Source organism: Zonotrichia leucophrys, chromosome 1A, assembly GCF_028769735.1.
Source record: "Zonotrichia leucophrys gambelii isolate GWCS_2022_RI chromosome 1A, RI_Zleu_2.0, whole genome shotgun sequence".
NCBI lineage: Eukaryota > Metazoa > Chordata > Aves > Passeriformes > Passerellidae > Zonotrichia > Zonotrichia leucophrys.
Genome location: NC_088170.1, coordinates 12,116,867 through 12,132,044, shown reverse-complemented (window position 1 = coordinate 12,132,044; position 15,178 = coordinate 12,116,867). Strand labels below are relative to the sequence as shown.

Genomic DNA, 15,178 nt, shown 5'->3' with positions numbered 1-15,178 from the left:
GATTAGTTCCTGGGAAGCAAGAACATTTTCATTAATGGAGAGAACTAAATTTTTTCAGAGCCGCACCACAAAAAAGAATTTGTAGTGTGGCTATGGTCTTTCTTGCATCTGTTTGCAAACATTTAATTTTTGAAACAAAAAGTCTCAAAAAACAGGATATATTCCAATTTGTGAAATCTACGTGTCAACAAAACATCCTAATTTTTTCCAATTCTTCTCTAAAGATAAGTAATAAGTGTAACTGATTCCTTAGACTTGTCTATTCTGCATCTCAGCATATGATTGTCAGGAAAAACAACATCAATAGTTGCAATATTTTTCACTGATACAACATTCTTCATCTGAGATTCTCAAGGCTCTCTATTGCAGAAAAGTATTGGATTATGGATGGGAAAATGAAGGCATAAAAAATGATGGCTGGGACAATGGAGTCTCCCTGTGGCACTGAGAGTGTGACTATTACTGCTTGTTGTTTGTTAAACACCATTAGTGAATAAGGCAAAACCCAAGAAAATAAGGAATTTACTGTTCTTGCCCTTATAGTTATAAGGAGATACTTGGCTTATCAAACACATTGGAATAATCAAAATATACTCAAAGTATTAGACTACACCAATTAGGAAAAACACACAACTGAATGAGGGGATTTTTGTAGTTTTGGAGATTTTAAAAAATTTTTTGATTGACTGGGGGATTTTCAGATTTTGGTTTGTTTTTTTATCTTCTGATGCTTATAGAACCACCAGTATAGCTGTGATGAGTGTACACAAATCCAGCACCACACTGCTCTGAAAATGTAGATGTCAGGCTAGAACCCTGAGTGGCACCTCAGCAGTCCCAATTTAAATACAATACTGAGTGGACTATGAGCATAAATTTTTCATCACTGTTGTCAAATGCTCAAATATTAAATCCCCTGTGTATAATCTGTATGATTAATTTGGACATCCTGAACTTGAAAACTGTTGGTTTGATTAAAGCAGACTTATTCTATATCTTGTAATCACAACTTTTGTGTTTACTAGAACAATGACAGTTTACAGTACCCATGCAGAGCATACACACTGTGGAGTTTCAGATAGTGCTTAATACACTTAAAACATGAAACACTTTCAAAAATAGCAAGATTTGGAAGCCAGCAGTCAATGTCTCTCTCACTTGTAAGATCTTTCCACCATGGAAAAAAGGGTCACAGAAAATTGCTATTAAAGGTAAGGAAGCCATAAGACACAATGAAGTACATAGTTCATGAGTGCAAAACTGCAGATCTAGCAAGCAAGAGATCATGAAGCAGCTTCCTTTAAACTTTTAGACATTTACTTGGTTTTTGTCCTACTTCTGGTATTACTCAATCTCTCTGGTCCATCTTTCACCCAACACTTAAATTAGACATTTATGTTCACTTTCCAAATGCAACTCTCACACAAAGATTTCTTCTGAATTAGGCTAAAAATACATTCATAGGTGTAATTTTTCTTTTCTTCAATGGCCACCATTTCCACAAAAGACAGAAATTTGCTATTCAGTTCTTCCATAAAGAGCTGGGATTTTTCCTGTTTTCTAAGTGCTCATAAAATTCTACAATGTCACTTACAGTGTTACTTTAGGCAGTTGAGAAAATGCAATAATAATTTATTTTCATTTGGCTAAAAAAAAAAATCACATCGGTATCACTTTTAGTAGTCAGTTGTTTATTGCTTTAACAATAAGTACTGTGAGGGAAATGATGTTGTTACACTTCCTCTTTGTTAGCATCAGCCCCTAATGCATGCAACTCTCATTTGCTTACTAGCAGAAGATTTCACCTGTGTCAGCACTGCAAAGCCCAAGCTGTTGTGGAAAAAAACCCCAAACTGCAACCTATTCAGGCTCTGGCCCCATCAGCAAAGCTTCAGGCTAAGTTCTCCTGATTGTGATGCTCAGCTGTGCTGAACAGCCCCTGCTTTGGAACAGAGATGTGTTGACACTCACAGCATGGCAGGGTTGGATACCTTGGTGCTTAACCCTTCATTTCAAAGGTTTGCTTGAAGGCAAATCCAGCTTCCAACACAAAATCAAGGACCGACCCTTTTTAGTAATCCCTTGTGATGCTGCAGATGGAGTAGTGCTTCCAGGTTTGCACTTCCAGGGTAAAAAAGACAGAGGCATATTGGATTGAGTCCATTGGAAGAGGACAAGCTGACTTAAGTAATTGATGTGTGACAAAAAGCTCAAAGGAATTGCCTTGTTCAGCCCTAAGACAACAAGGTTAAAGTAGGAGATCTTACTGCTGTCTTCACCTATCTCATGAGAATACATAGGGAAGATAGAGGGAAACACTTCTGAAGAGGTAGAGATAGTACAAGAAATAACAAAAAGCTACAGGAGTGAAATTGGAACTAAAAGGAAAGACTTTTTGTTTGTTTTGTGAAAGCAGTCCAACACCAGAAAAACCTACCAGAAAAAGTTGTGGTTTCATCACACTTCGAGATATTCAGAACTTGACTGGTTGCCCTGCGCAGCCACATCTAAACTAATCCTGCTTTGAGCAGGGATTAGATCAGGTATAACCTCCAGGGGTTCCTTCCAACATAAATTATTCTGTGTGTCTAGAATCTTATGACTTTTATTTAAAGAAATAACAGATTATTAAATGATAATTTCTTGAACTGCTATTTCCTATGGCCTACTCTTGAAAAGAAAAATAAGGTTGTAGAAATAAAAGGTAACGTGTCTTGTACACGAAGGCACAAAGATTTTAATGAGATTTAGCCATGGAGAAGAGAATAACATAACAGTGACTTACATGCATACTTTTGTAAATAAAAGGTGCAATACATCACGGTTGAGATAGCCATGATACACAGAGTACCGCCATACAATTACAAAAGGCTTTAAGGACTCACCCATACAAAGTACCACCACACCACTGCAGAGAGCTACAAGCATCTGCCCTTCTTACTCTTCATCCCAACTTTTTATACCCCTCACATTCATGCATTGCACCTGTGTGCCCTCTGTTCCCCTTGGTGATTGGTCAGTGCCCCTGGGCACTCATTGCCCTCAATGCTGCTCGCCTGTCCTGCACAGATGTAGCCCATTGGGGATGAGGCTCAGCCACAGCCCCACTCCCAATTACCACAAACCATGTACCTACAGCAGCACTTAGATGTGAAATAAACAATGGAAATTATAATAATGAAAGAAAGGAAACCTATAGCCAAAAGGAGATTTGTACTCTGTGTTAATAAATAAGTCCAGCCTGGTTATGTATTATGGGTCAAACTTCCAAACCATTATTCACCTTTTGATTTGGCTGAGAGTATTTGTCAACACTGAATCATCCCTTGGTTTAGTTTTCAGAGCCAGCCCCTTGCTAAGCAATTGCTAATTGTGTTTACTATATGGTGTCCAAGGAAAAGGCATTTCCACAGAATGACACCCTTCCTCACCACCAAAGGCTGGCCCCAAGTGACGTTCTGAGGCCCAGCCTCACTGGAATTCATGAACTAGCACCAAAGAATGGGTGGTGTGTGTCTGACTTTGTCTGCTTCCCCTCCTGCTTCAAGTCCCACAGTGAATCCAGTCAATAATTGTTGGGTTTCCCTGTCTGCAAGCTTCACTTGACCTTGGGAAAGAAAAAAATAACTCTTCTTTCCTTTTCCTTCCCACTCCCTCTTCCTTTAGTATAAATACAAGCTAATAAACAGAAAGAAAATCAATTGCTCAATTTTCACTTGTCACTCTTGTGTCAGTTCCATAACTTTATCTAGGCTGCTATCTGTCACCTTTATTATTTTCTCCTCAACAGACTGAGTTCTATATGAGGGTGTTTTATATTACTGCTTGGCTGTTGTTGCTGAACTAACAGCTGTTGTGTATGAATTGTTGAGGATTACACAAAGGGAATATAGCAAGCATGAGATCAAACTTGTGCTTTTAAATCAAACCTGTAATGGGACCAATATGTATTCAAGTCTCCTTCTTGGATTTTTATGTTGCTTGTTCTTTGGGTTTTGTTGGCTTGGTTTGGGTTTTTTCAGGTGGATAGCTGAATTAATTAGATTATCTTTTATTCTAAACTGTTTGTGTGCTGTATTTATGATTTATACAAGTGGGTACATTATAGAATACCAGCAGCACATAACAGACTGCAACAATGAATTCCAATTTATTTATTAAAACAGATTGGGACACTTTAGCAGTAAGATAGGACTTCAAAACAGAGCTTACCCAGTAAGCAGAAAGTTGTATTTTATCTCAAAGGGAAACTTTGAGATAAAATGGCCAGAAAAGGCACAGTTCATTAATCTAGCAGTCTCCCTACACTTTAACTCATTATTATAGAATGACAGATTCACAGAATCATAGAACAGTTTGGGTTGGAGGGACCTGAAAGATATATCTAGCTCCAAGCCCTGTGCCATGAACAGGGACAACTTAAATTAGACCACATTGCTTCAAGCCCTATGCATTTTAGTCCTGACACTTCCAGGGATGGGACATCTATTAACTTCCTTGGCATTATAGATGGATAATGGATCGGCTCTCACAATGAAAAGATAACTATCGTGTGAATATTAAGAAAAGCTTTAGTGCTGTATAGTTATGTTATTGTAGTTTAGACGCCCTCTGCTCTCCCCACAGTTCCCTTTCCCCCTGTATTGTTGCCATCAGACAGCCTGGGCTGTCCAGGACAGGTACAAAGAAGCTGCACAGGTGTCCCTGGCGTGGGGCAGTGGGGAATGGAAAAGCTTGGGGGTGCTCAGGGGGGCAGCATGGCAACACCTGACCTCCAGTCCAGTGACAAGAAAGCATCTCCACTGATAAATGGCAAAGAGGAGCTGACTGGCAGACCCAGCTGGGGCTGGCTGATGCAACCCCAGGGGTATTGGGTTGCAGGGATGGATGCTCAAAGACTGAGCATCCATCTTGAAGATGAACTGGCCATGTGGTGTGCACGAGAGGCAGTTCTCAGCACTGCAGCTTTTTCCTTATGTAGTCCTTTTGTCATATTTTTGTTAAGGTTTAATAAACCTTTTGAAATTTTCCAAGTGAGCAGTTGTCTCTCAAACTTGGGCAACCATCCCAGTGACTCACAACCCTCACAGTAAGGATATTCTTCCTAACCTGTGTGTTTTTGTGAAAAATGCATGTATTTTATGATTGGCTTTTTGCAAATATTAAAATGAATATTATATGTGTTGTGTTAGAAAGCAATGCTGTATTAATTTTTTTAAGTACTGCGTTAAATATAGCTTTAGGTTATAAAAATTGTTAAAATAGAAATTATGTTATGAAAGATCCTTTGTTTAAAAGAAAGGACTCACAGCAAGATAGCAGCCACAGGACACCTAAATCTTTCAGAGAAAAAGAATTTATGGCCTTCTTATCAGAAGAGACAAACTTCTTCCCACCTCGAAGGTGCTATTAGGGTTAGAGGGAAGAAGTTGACACTGACCACACAGAATCCTGTGTTTGAATGGAATTTATGCATCATGTATGAGATGTATGAATATGCAACAGGCTGTTGTTTTTAAGGGTTAATCCTTTGTTAACGTGTGTCCTTTTTCAAGCTCTGATGCCCAGGAAAAGGTACCCGGGCGTCCATAACTCTTTGTTTCTATTGTCTCATATTGTCTTAATTCAATTTGTCCAAATTGTTATTACTCTAATTGTGTTACTATTTTTATAACCATTTTATCACTATCAAACTTTTAAAATTTTAAAGGCAAGTGATTGGCGTTTTTCACGTTTTCATACTACCTCCAGTCACCTGGAGGAGTTCAAGGAAAGCCTGGATGTGGCACTCAGTGCCATGGTCTGGCAGGCATGGTGGTTACAGGTCACACTGGATGATCCCAGAAGTCTCTTCCAACCATACAGGTCACACTGGATGATCCCAGAAGTCTCTTCCAACCAAACTGCTCTGTGATTCAGACTGGCTACAGGCAGAGCAGCTCCAGCTCCGAGGGTGTTTGGGATGCTGTTTGCCAGGGGGGATTAGGGAGAGCGGCTGCCTGCTGGCAGCCAAGCCTGAGTCACACAGCAGGCTGCATGTTTCGTAGGCAAAACATGTGGCTTCGTTAAACAGATGCAACCGCCGAGTGCCAACATATTAATTAACCACCACATCCTTCCTTTCGTGTCTCCCCGCTGCTGCTTTGGAAGCATTATGATAATTACCCGCAGCTTAGAGCCTCGGGGTTTGCAGAACAGCTATTCACACACATGGCTCCCACAGCGGGACCAGCCTGTGAGGGCGGGTCCCGCGTCCCGGCCGAGCTCGGCACGGTTCGGTCCGGGCGGGCTCGGCCTAGGCCGTGCCTCCATGGCAACCGCGGGGCCCGGGCGGGTCTCAGGGCGCCTGCGCAGCCCTCCCTGCTCGCTCTCCCCTTTCCCCCCGCGGTATCCAGGGCAACGCGGGGACGCCGGCGGCGCGCGCATGCGCCCTGCGCCCCGTGTGCCGCCGTCCCGCGTGGGCGTCGCGGCGGAGCGGGGGGCCGGGCACGGGAACCGGAAGCGGAAGCGCGGCCGCGCGCGAGTGAAGCCGCTCCTCGCCCCGGCGGGACCGCCCGCGTTGCCTCGTGCCCGGCCCGGCCCCGCCCCGCGCTGCCCGCGCGCCTTCCCGCGCTGCGCCGAGCCCGGCCCCGCCCCGCCCGGCAGCCGGGGAGGGGCTCCCGCCGCCCGCCCGCGCCGCCGCCCGCGCTCCCGGCTGCTGCCGCCGGCCCCTCGCTGCTCAGCGCCCGCGTCCCCCCGCCCGGCGGCCGCGATGTCCGACAAGGAGTTCATGTGGGCCCTTAAAAACGGAGACCTGGATGAGGTGAAGGACTACGTGGCCAAGGTAGGAGGCGGCGGCGGCGGCAGCGCGGGCGGAGGAGGGAGGGAGGGAGGCGGGGAGGGAGGGATGTGCGCGCAGCCCCCGGGATGGGCCCGGGGTGCGGGAGCCGCGGCCTGGGCGGGTACGGGCTGCGCTCCGTGGCCGTGGGCTGAGCTCCGTGCGGAGCCCAGCGCCCCCTCCCCCTCCTCGGGGCCTCTCGGCTTCCTCCTTCTCTCCTGCCCCCGCCGCCCCGTGTATGCCGCTGGAGTCATTCCGTGTCACTAGGGAAACTTGATGGATTGACAGACAGGATCCCGGTCCCTGATCGTGTGTGGATTTGTGGCCTGCGTTTGGTTATCCTTCCCCTCTGCGCCTCAGGGCTCATCCTTAATAGGGTGATGCTAAGCTGCCGGGTGTGCTGAGGCTTAATTCATTAACCTTCTGGGAAGTGTGCTGGTGGCTGGGCAGGGTGAGCACTCGGGAACAGCAGACACCTGTGTGATGGCTGAACACTCCTCAGGTACACGGCAGGGTTGGAAAGCTGCATTCTGTCCTCATTCGCCTTCTCTTGTCACTGAGAAAAGCACACAAGGGCAACATCCTGCTTCAGTGAATCCTTGCTGTTCAGGAAGATTGTCTGGGAGCTGTTACATCAGAGCAGAGGTGTACATCTAATTTAGTTGTAATTATTTTGATCTCCAAACAAGTTAATGATTGTCTTTGGAAGCTTGACACATGCTGACACAGCTTGCCGTGATGATTTAGGTTCTTTCTACTCCAGTTGTCAACTTTGAAACTCGTAGTGCTCCTGGCAGAAAGAAAAGTGTACAAGTACTTCCAGCTGCTTTAGTGCAAAGTCCAACAGCTTAGCCTGAATAGTCTTCTCTGACAGTTCCAGCTAAGCTTCTGGACTTTGCATCAAAGTGGCTGTGCACTCACATGCTCTGCCCATAAAGTTCTAGAGGAAATAACTGGGAACAATTATCCCACTTCAGCTGTTTGCCAAGGGTTGTGTACCTGTCTGTGTAATAAAAGTTGGGTAATACATTGGTATGTCTAGTATCTTCTTAGATTTGGGGATTTGCTGAGTGTGTCAGCAGCATATTTGGATTTTCCTCCTGCTTTTAAATGGTTTCCATGTCTAGAAAATTCACTGCATGCTAGTAATTATTGGTTCCTTGTGTATCTTTTGCTGAGGCAAAAGCTTCAAGGCTGTGGCATTGTCTTGGTTCAGTTTCTATGTGCAAGCTCACTGCAGTGCTAATTAGAAAGGTTTTTCTGTATTCCCGCTCTTCCTGAGTGTCACTGCAACTCGTGTAGCAAATGGATTTATGTGATCACTCCTCATCTGCCCCAGTGCCCAGTCAAATACTTGGTTCCATCTGCTACTCAGAGAGGCTTGAGCCAGCCTGGATGCTGCTGTAGTGGAGAGACTGAAGTCTGCCATCTAACTGTACTAATGAGGCAGAAATCCTTAACAGAGAGATACTCACTGGAGTTAGAGGGTTAGTGCAAAAGGAGCCTGCAATCCTTGAATACTCTTATATTGTAGAACTGCTCCTAATGTAGAAGTTGAATAAACTCTGGGTGTTTTCTGTTGGTTTGTGATCTAATCTTATTCATACTTTTATCACACTTTCAAGTATGTGTTGTGTCTTCAGTTGTTAAACAACTGCAAGAAGTCAAATGTTTTCAGTCCTTTTTGTTTCCTTGACAAACTAGTGGGCTAGTAAACTCCTAGGCTGGTTTCCTGTGGAAACAAAGCTTATATAAGCAAGTTTTGGCTGATCCTTATCCTTCCTAGTGGTTTGTAAATTTTTTTCTGTCTGATTTTTTGTAAGTTTCACAGAGGTGCAGGTAGGTCAGTTTTGTTAAGGTAAATGAAATGGAGGGGGTGCCTTCAGGGAAGGGAAGAGTACAAGAAGGAGGGGCAAGAGAACTCTGTAAATCATCTGAATGTAGGAGAAGCCTCAGCTGGAACTTCACATTCTCAGTTCTGAGATTAATGAAATATGCGAAGGCAAAAATCATGCTTTGGTAGTTAGAGTTCTCAGGAAAGTATCTGTTCTGTGCTCTATGTTCTTTCTGACTTTCTTTCTTATCAGTTACATGGCTTCTGCTCCCTGCTGCTTTCCTGCTCTGAGTATGATTTAATGTTCAGGAATTTTACTTATATAAACTTTGCAGTGGCATAAATTTCCTCTCCCTGTAATGGGGGAGGCAGTCATATATCTTACAGTCTGCATCTTCATAAAATTCTCCCTTGTCTGTCTTCCTGAAACTTGTTTCTCAGCTTCTCATTTGTTTTGTTTCGTGTTCTAGTCTTGTTTCCTCATTATTTGTCTGGAAACAATACAGCCTTTAACTATGATCTTGCAGTTTTGCCACCAATTACCACATGAAGGGTTTGACCTCTGATTTTGTTTCACGTTTGAATGGCAGGGCTTGAAATGCAAACTAGGTGACCCTGGGTGCTCTAAAAATAATAATATAAATGGATGTTATCAGTGGGAATGTAGGAATTGAACTCCCTTAATCAGACTGGACTTTTCTTCACTTGTGTGTAATAATGTAATAAGCTATGGAGTTTCTGTCTGTGGAGTCATAAGTATCTTTTTTTTTCTTTTAATCTGAGGTTTGGCTAGTAAGTACCAAGAAGAATGTGAATATTTGAATGTTTCTGCTCCTTCAACAGTTCCTGGACAAAGAAAGGATACCGAAACAGAAGCAAGGGTCTCCATTTGCATTACATATTTTTCTACATAGGGATTTTGCATTCTCCTGAAGGTACTTTCTTCAGGAATAAAAGTTTTCTCAGAAAGAGTAGTTCTGAGGGGTGCCAGTGAAACAGACAATGCCAAGTGATACTGCCCCGTTGCTTAGCAAAAGAGATCTCAGTGTTGCCAGTCTGCATTTGAAAGATACTGGTGACTTCTTTCTGATTAAAATACGAAAGATTATTTTTATGGTTTGAATAGCCATGTAAGTCTTATTTCTGTTTCTGTAAGAGACATGATTAGTGTCTACATTTCTCAACTTACAACAGTGTCAACTTTTTCTTTATGGTGAATGTAAATTTCTCCTGGTAAATGTAAATTTCTCCTGGAATAGTGTATCTAGTGTGTTATGCCAGCAAGTACAGTGTCAGCTATTTTTATGACTGGATTAAAAAGTAGTTTTTACTGTTTGCTTTCTTTGATGTCTTCCTTTTTAACATAGCCAGCATATGTTAGCTTCAGAGATGCCTACAAGAATCTCAGGGATTGAAGGAATTCTGCACTCTTCCCACGTACATCCACTCAAATTTTTAAAATTCCTCAAGAAAGCAGAAACTTCCATGGGAACAAGTGAATCAAATGTGCAGTTTAATGGGTGAGGAGGACCCACGCAGCTGAAAGAAATTTACCTCCCTCAAGGTAGGGAGTGGGTTAAAAAGTACTAGTTAGAAAAAGAGCAAGTTGTATTAAGCCTACAGAATTTCTCAATATGAATAGTGTTTGCTCTTTTTCCTTTTCTTTAGCCTTCTTCCCCAGTGGAATTAGATAAACTGTGCATTTGCTTAGAAAGGACTTCTCTATCAGCCTGTGCACGTAACATTTTCAATCAGCAGTAGATTTCTGAGGTGAAGTACAATTTCTTTTATTCACTAGGCATAAAGTTTTTAGCAAGATAAACTTAGATTTGTAGGAGAGGCTTCAATAAATATTTGTTCTGAAGTAATTTCATCTCCCATAACTTAACTGAGAATTCCCCACTTCCATGAGCTGATTTAATCCTTTGCATCGTTTCCTAAACCTACCACTGCTTACATTTAAGTTTGGTAAATCAACTACCCTAATACCATAAGAAGATAGGACAGGCAACAAAGCTGGAAGCACCAGAGTTTTACTGCTCTGAGGACTGGGAGGTTGAAGTTATGGTAGGATGTGAAATGGTTATTTCTAGAAAGCGGCCTAATAGGCATTTCTGGTGTGGAGACTTGTTTTTTCAAATAACAAAACAAACAAAAGCAGATTCCTGGAGCACCTCCAATAACTCATCTAGACAACAGCGACCACCTGTGTGTTCCTGACAAAGCTGTGATGCTGTAGTCTGCAGTTCTTTGGGATATAGTGAAGTTTGAATACATGTCTTGAGAAATGCATAAAACGTGCCTATTGCTAAACTAACTATGGAGGCTAAAATAAAGAAATGTCTAGAAGTACGTTTTTGAACAAGAAGCAGCAGTCAGGGTATAGTTCAGTGTTGTGAAAAAGAGAAGAGACTTAAATATACCTGCAAGAAGAGAGATTAACGTGGAGTAATAAATAGCTTTTAATTCTTGGGGACAACCTCTGTTCTCTTCAGTGTCCATTCCAATGACTATTACACCTTCAGTTAGTTACAAACTAAATGAAAGTGTGTGCTTAAATGGTTGCTGTATATGAGAGGATTACTTGATTTACAGATAAAGCATATAATGGATACACTGAAATTCCCCTTATCTCATCATGCTGATGTGCACATTGTTATTATGGCTGCATTGATACCTGAATTGCCTCTGGTCAGGTAACAGGTTTCCTGCTCTTGAGTGACAGCCTGGAAGCCTGTCTGGATTACAGTGCAGGGCAGCTCGACCTCAGTGCCTTGTCCAGGAGCGTATCCCTGATCTGGGAGCTGCTGCACTGAGCTGATTCTCTCTGGGGCCTCTTGGATATCTCTGTAACACTCCCCAGTGTTAGCACTTTTACTATGAGGATTTGTTTTTATTTGCAGATTCTAGGAGTTGTGTTATTTTCCACTTGATTACTGTTGAGTCTGCTGAAGTATGATTGCTAAAGATAATTTTGTTTTACTGTGTAGTTCTAATTAAACTTGGTCTTCAATTTACATTTTGCAAATTTTAACATGATGACCTAAATCCTTCTTTTATGGAACAAGATAATTGTTTGCTACTGTAACCTGCCATTAGCAGGTTCCATTTGCATGGTGGAGTTGCTCTTAACCAAAATCCCGGGAATGTACTAGAAAAACTTTCTGAAAAACAGGGACAGCACAGCTGCCACTTCTTAGTAGTGTGCACAATAAAATGAATGAGGTTGTTGAAAACCACCTCTTCAGGATGGCTAATTAATTTCCCCAGTCTGATCCAAGAGTGTCTGAGGACATGTGGCAAAGAATTATTCAAAGATATTAATAGTTTGTGCCTCAGTTCTTAAGTGGTTTATAGGAGCAGCATGAAGTAACAAACTTGCCTGCAAACCTGGCATTGTGATGGAATGTGTGACTCACTGACTGAATGAACATCCCAGAATTCTCAAATCTCTCCCTTTTTTTTTTTTTTGTGAAAGTACAGATAGAACTGATTCTTCAGCCATTTCAATTTGAAATGTAAATAGAGCTCGTTCCAGCTGTGATCATTTGAATGATCATGAATCTGGAACTGCTAAATGTAATGTTTTCTTTGGGATGTTGATGTCAGGCTATGGTGATTTTATTCATTGAGTTCATGTCTTTGCTCTGAAAATCTTGGTGGCTTTAACATATTGCTAAGTGATTCATAATTGACCTTTCTATGCTTAAAACCCAAGTTAAGTACTTACTTGATTCTTTCTGGGCTGTTCTTACTGTGCTGATTTGTCCTGTGCCTCATGGCTGTTTGCTGCAAAAAGTAGAGTTATATTAAGACCAGATAATAAAACATTGAATTTCATCTTTTTTTCCTTTTTGCTGATGTACTAATGTATTCCATTCCCTAAATTGAAAGCAAATTTTATCTCTGAAATATATCCTGTTTTGTCCAAGTTTGTGGTATACAGTATATGCATTCCTAAGTATGACAGTCAAAGTTGGGAATAGGTTATGAATAACAAGCAGAGAATTTAGTGGTGTGAGGAAAATACTTAATTCTACTACTGGTCTTCTTTTTTCTGCCCTCCCTTGTTCTAACCACAGTTTTCCCTGTTGTATCAGTTTTATCTTTAATAAATCCTTGTTTTTCAAGCCTAGCTCAGTTAGCTAATTTTGACTTCAGCAGAAGGCTTACAGGAGATGAGCTAAGCTTTCTAAAACTCCAGGAGAACAGTTCTGCAGTGGTGAGGATCTGTATCCATTTGGAGTAATATGTGGAAAGTTGATTGAGTTGTGAAGATCATGCAGTGAGTGTTGACTTGGGCATTGATGACTCATGCAGGCCACAGAAGTAAAAAATCCTGAATGAGTGGACCTTGCAGCAGTGTCAAAATGCATAAATAAGGATTCCTTTGGGTAGTTCTCAACAGACCAAACAACTTCTGTGTGGTTTTTCTGAAGGACCATGGGCTCAGCTGGTAATATATCAGGATTTGAAGATCAAATATTCTACTTAAGTTCAAGGAGAACATTGTGGACTGAGGGTTCTCATGTCCAAGAATTTTTATGTCTGATTAAAGGTCAGAAGAGAAAACTGAGGAAAGATGCAGAAAACCAGAGGATGTGTATGATTGTATTGCTGAAGTCATGGGGATCCAGTTTTATGTGAAGCATCAGTTGAATTTAGCATGTCTTTATGGTTTCATGTTAATACATGTTTGAACTTCTGAATATGTGTCCACACAAAAGTGTGAGCAAAGTTACTTCTTTCTACCTAATTTTCCCACTTCTCAAGTTGAAGGCTTGTTTTAAATTATACCTAATTTTTAATTCCATAGTAAAATGAATGTTTAATTTCCCAGTACAATTCTGTGGAAGGAAGCAGTTGTCATTTCCATAGACAGATCTATTGCTAGGACAAAAGCACGAGCTGGAATTAATAAGTGCCAATAACTGACCAGTTGGTTATACAACAGTTGTTTTTCTTGCAAGTTGCAGTTTCAGCAGTTTTCAACAATTAGATGTTCTTCTGCTTTAGCTCATTATGAGGAGGGGTAGGTGCAAATCAGTACAGCTCATATTAAAGTGAATTTTAAACTTTTATTGGATGCTGGGTGGGAGACTGACTTTTTTGTAGTATACTGGTGTTAAAGCCTGTGTTGATCATAACCAGTGATGGCAAATTCTACAGTCACAGGCCACAGATGGGGAAGGAAATAATACTTTCATTTAAATGTTTAAGGAACTCCTATCTGTAGTGTTGCTATTTTGACTTTGAATGCAATCAGTATTAATAAGTCCTATTGAACAAGCTACAGTATTTGTCTTAATTCTCTGATTGGAATGTACTTGGGTGTGTTTTGTGGATTTTTTTTTTTGTTTGGGTTGGGTTTTTTTCCCTCTTTTTAATAAAGACTAGGGTAGCAAATAATTTGTTTTCCCAAAAGCAACTGGAATTCTGATGAGGGAAAGTAGGAAGGGAAAGAAAAATATGGTCTTAAACTCATAATGCACATAATATGGCTTTGAAGTAGCTTGAGGGAGTTGGGATTTGGTGCTTTTAGCACTTTGCCCATTTTTACATTCTTTATTAGTATTTCTTATGCAGTGTAATTCTGTAGCTCAGTTCAGATACATTGTTTGCCGAGGGCATTGCATTTCTTCAAAGAAAGACACAAAAATTCTTTCTTGCTGCACCAAGAGTTATAATATGGTCTGCAGTTTTGTCTTTGCTTAGGGACATTGCTGCCTTCCTCAGTGGTTGCAGGCCTGAAGGGAAATGGTGAAATCCTTTCACTTAGCCTTCAGCTATGCTTTGGAAATCAAAGAGAGTAATTGCATGCTGTGGCTAATGAGCTGAGCAGACCAAAACATCACTAGGTAGGTGTTCTGGAGATTGCCCTGCCACACTTGCAGCCACAGTTCAGAGAATGTTCCGAGTCACTTTATACAACAAAATTGTGTGCTCGGAGTTTCTGATGAGCTAAGAAGGCTTGATAATTATTGTTGCATGACTGATTCTTTCATTTCCCAAACTCTGGTCATTTATGAATTTGCTTTTGAACACACTTGTGACCTATAAATTAGTGATTAGCTTCAAGCAGGAAAGATGAGCTGTTAGGCCATTTGAGACAATAGATAGAGAGCTGTCCATAGAACAGTTACCATCAGCATCTCTCATTTAAACTGATTTGTTAATGACACTATGAAAGCAAATACCATAGGCAATAAATGTTTAAAAAGTATTTTTCTGTTTGTTCAAAAATGCTTCCAGTGCTTGATTCAGGTAATGCAATTGAAAGTAGAAGATTTCAAGTTCAATAAAAAAGAGGCCAGGAGAGTTCCCGTGAGGTGAAATCTGCATTTCTGTTTGTGCCCTGTATTAAGAAAAAATCAGACTCACAAAAAACCCCACAGAATCCTTTGTATTCAAGTGAGGCATTTGTGAGAATCTTCATTTCTTGGATTGCTGACTTCTCAGTAACTTCAGTAATGCTGTTAACTGTTTCTTGGCTAAAGTCTTGGATATTTAGCATAGTTTAAATTTGG

General features: G+C 41.4%; 1 protein-coding gene across 1 annotated transcript in view; it reads left to right on the top strand.

Moving 5' to 3' along the window:
- Positions 1 to 6,616: 6,616 nt before the first annotated feature.
- The window catches only part of MTPN (myotrophin), a 30,529-nt gene continuing 21,967 nt past the window's right edge, over positions 6,617 to 15,178 (top strand). Inside the window, exon 1 of the mRNA XM_064737809.1 lies at positions 6,617 to 6,823. Coding sequence (XP_064593879.1) covers positions 6,752 to 6,823 — 72 coding nt within the window. The 5' untranslated portion in view covers positions 6,617 to 6,751. The remainder of the gene's footprint in view (positions 6,824 to 15,178) is intronic.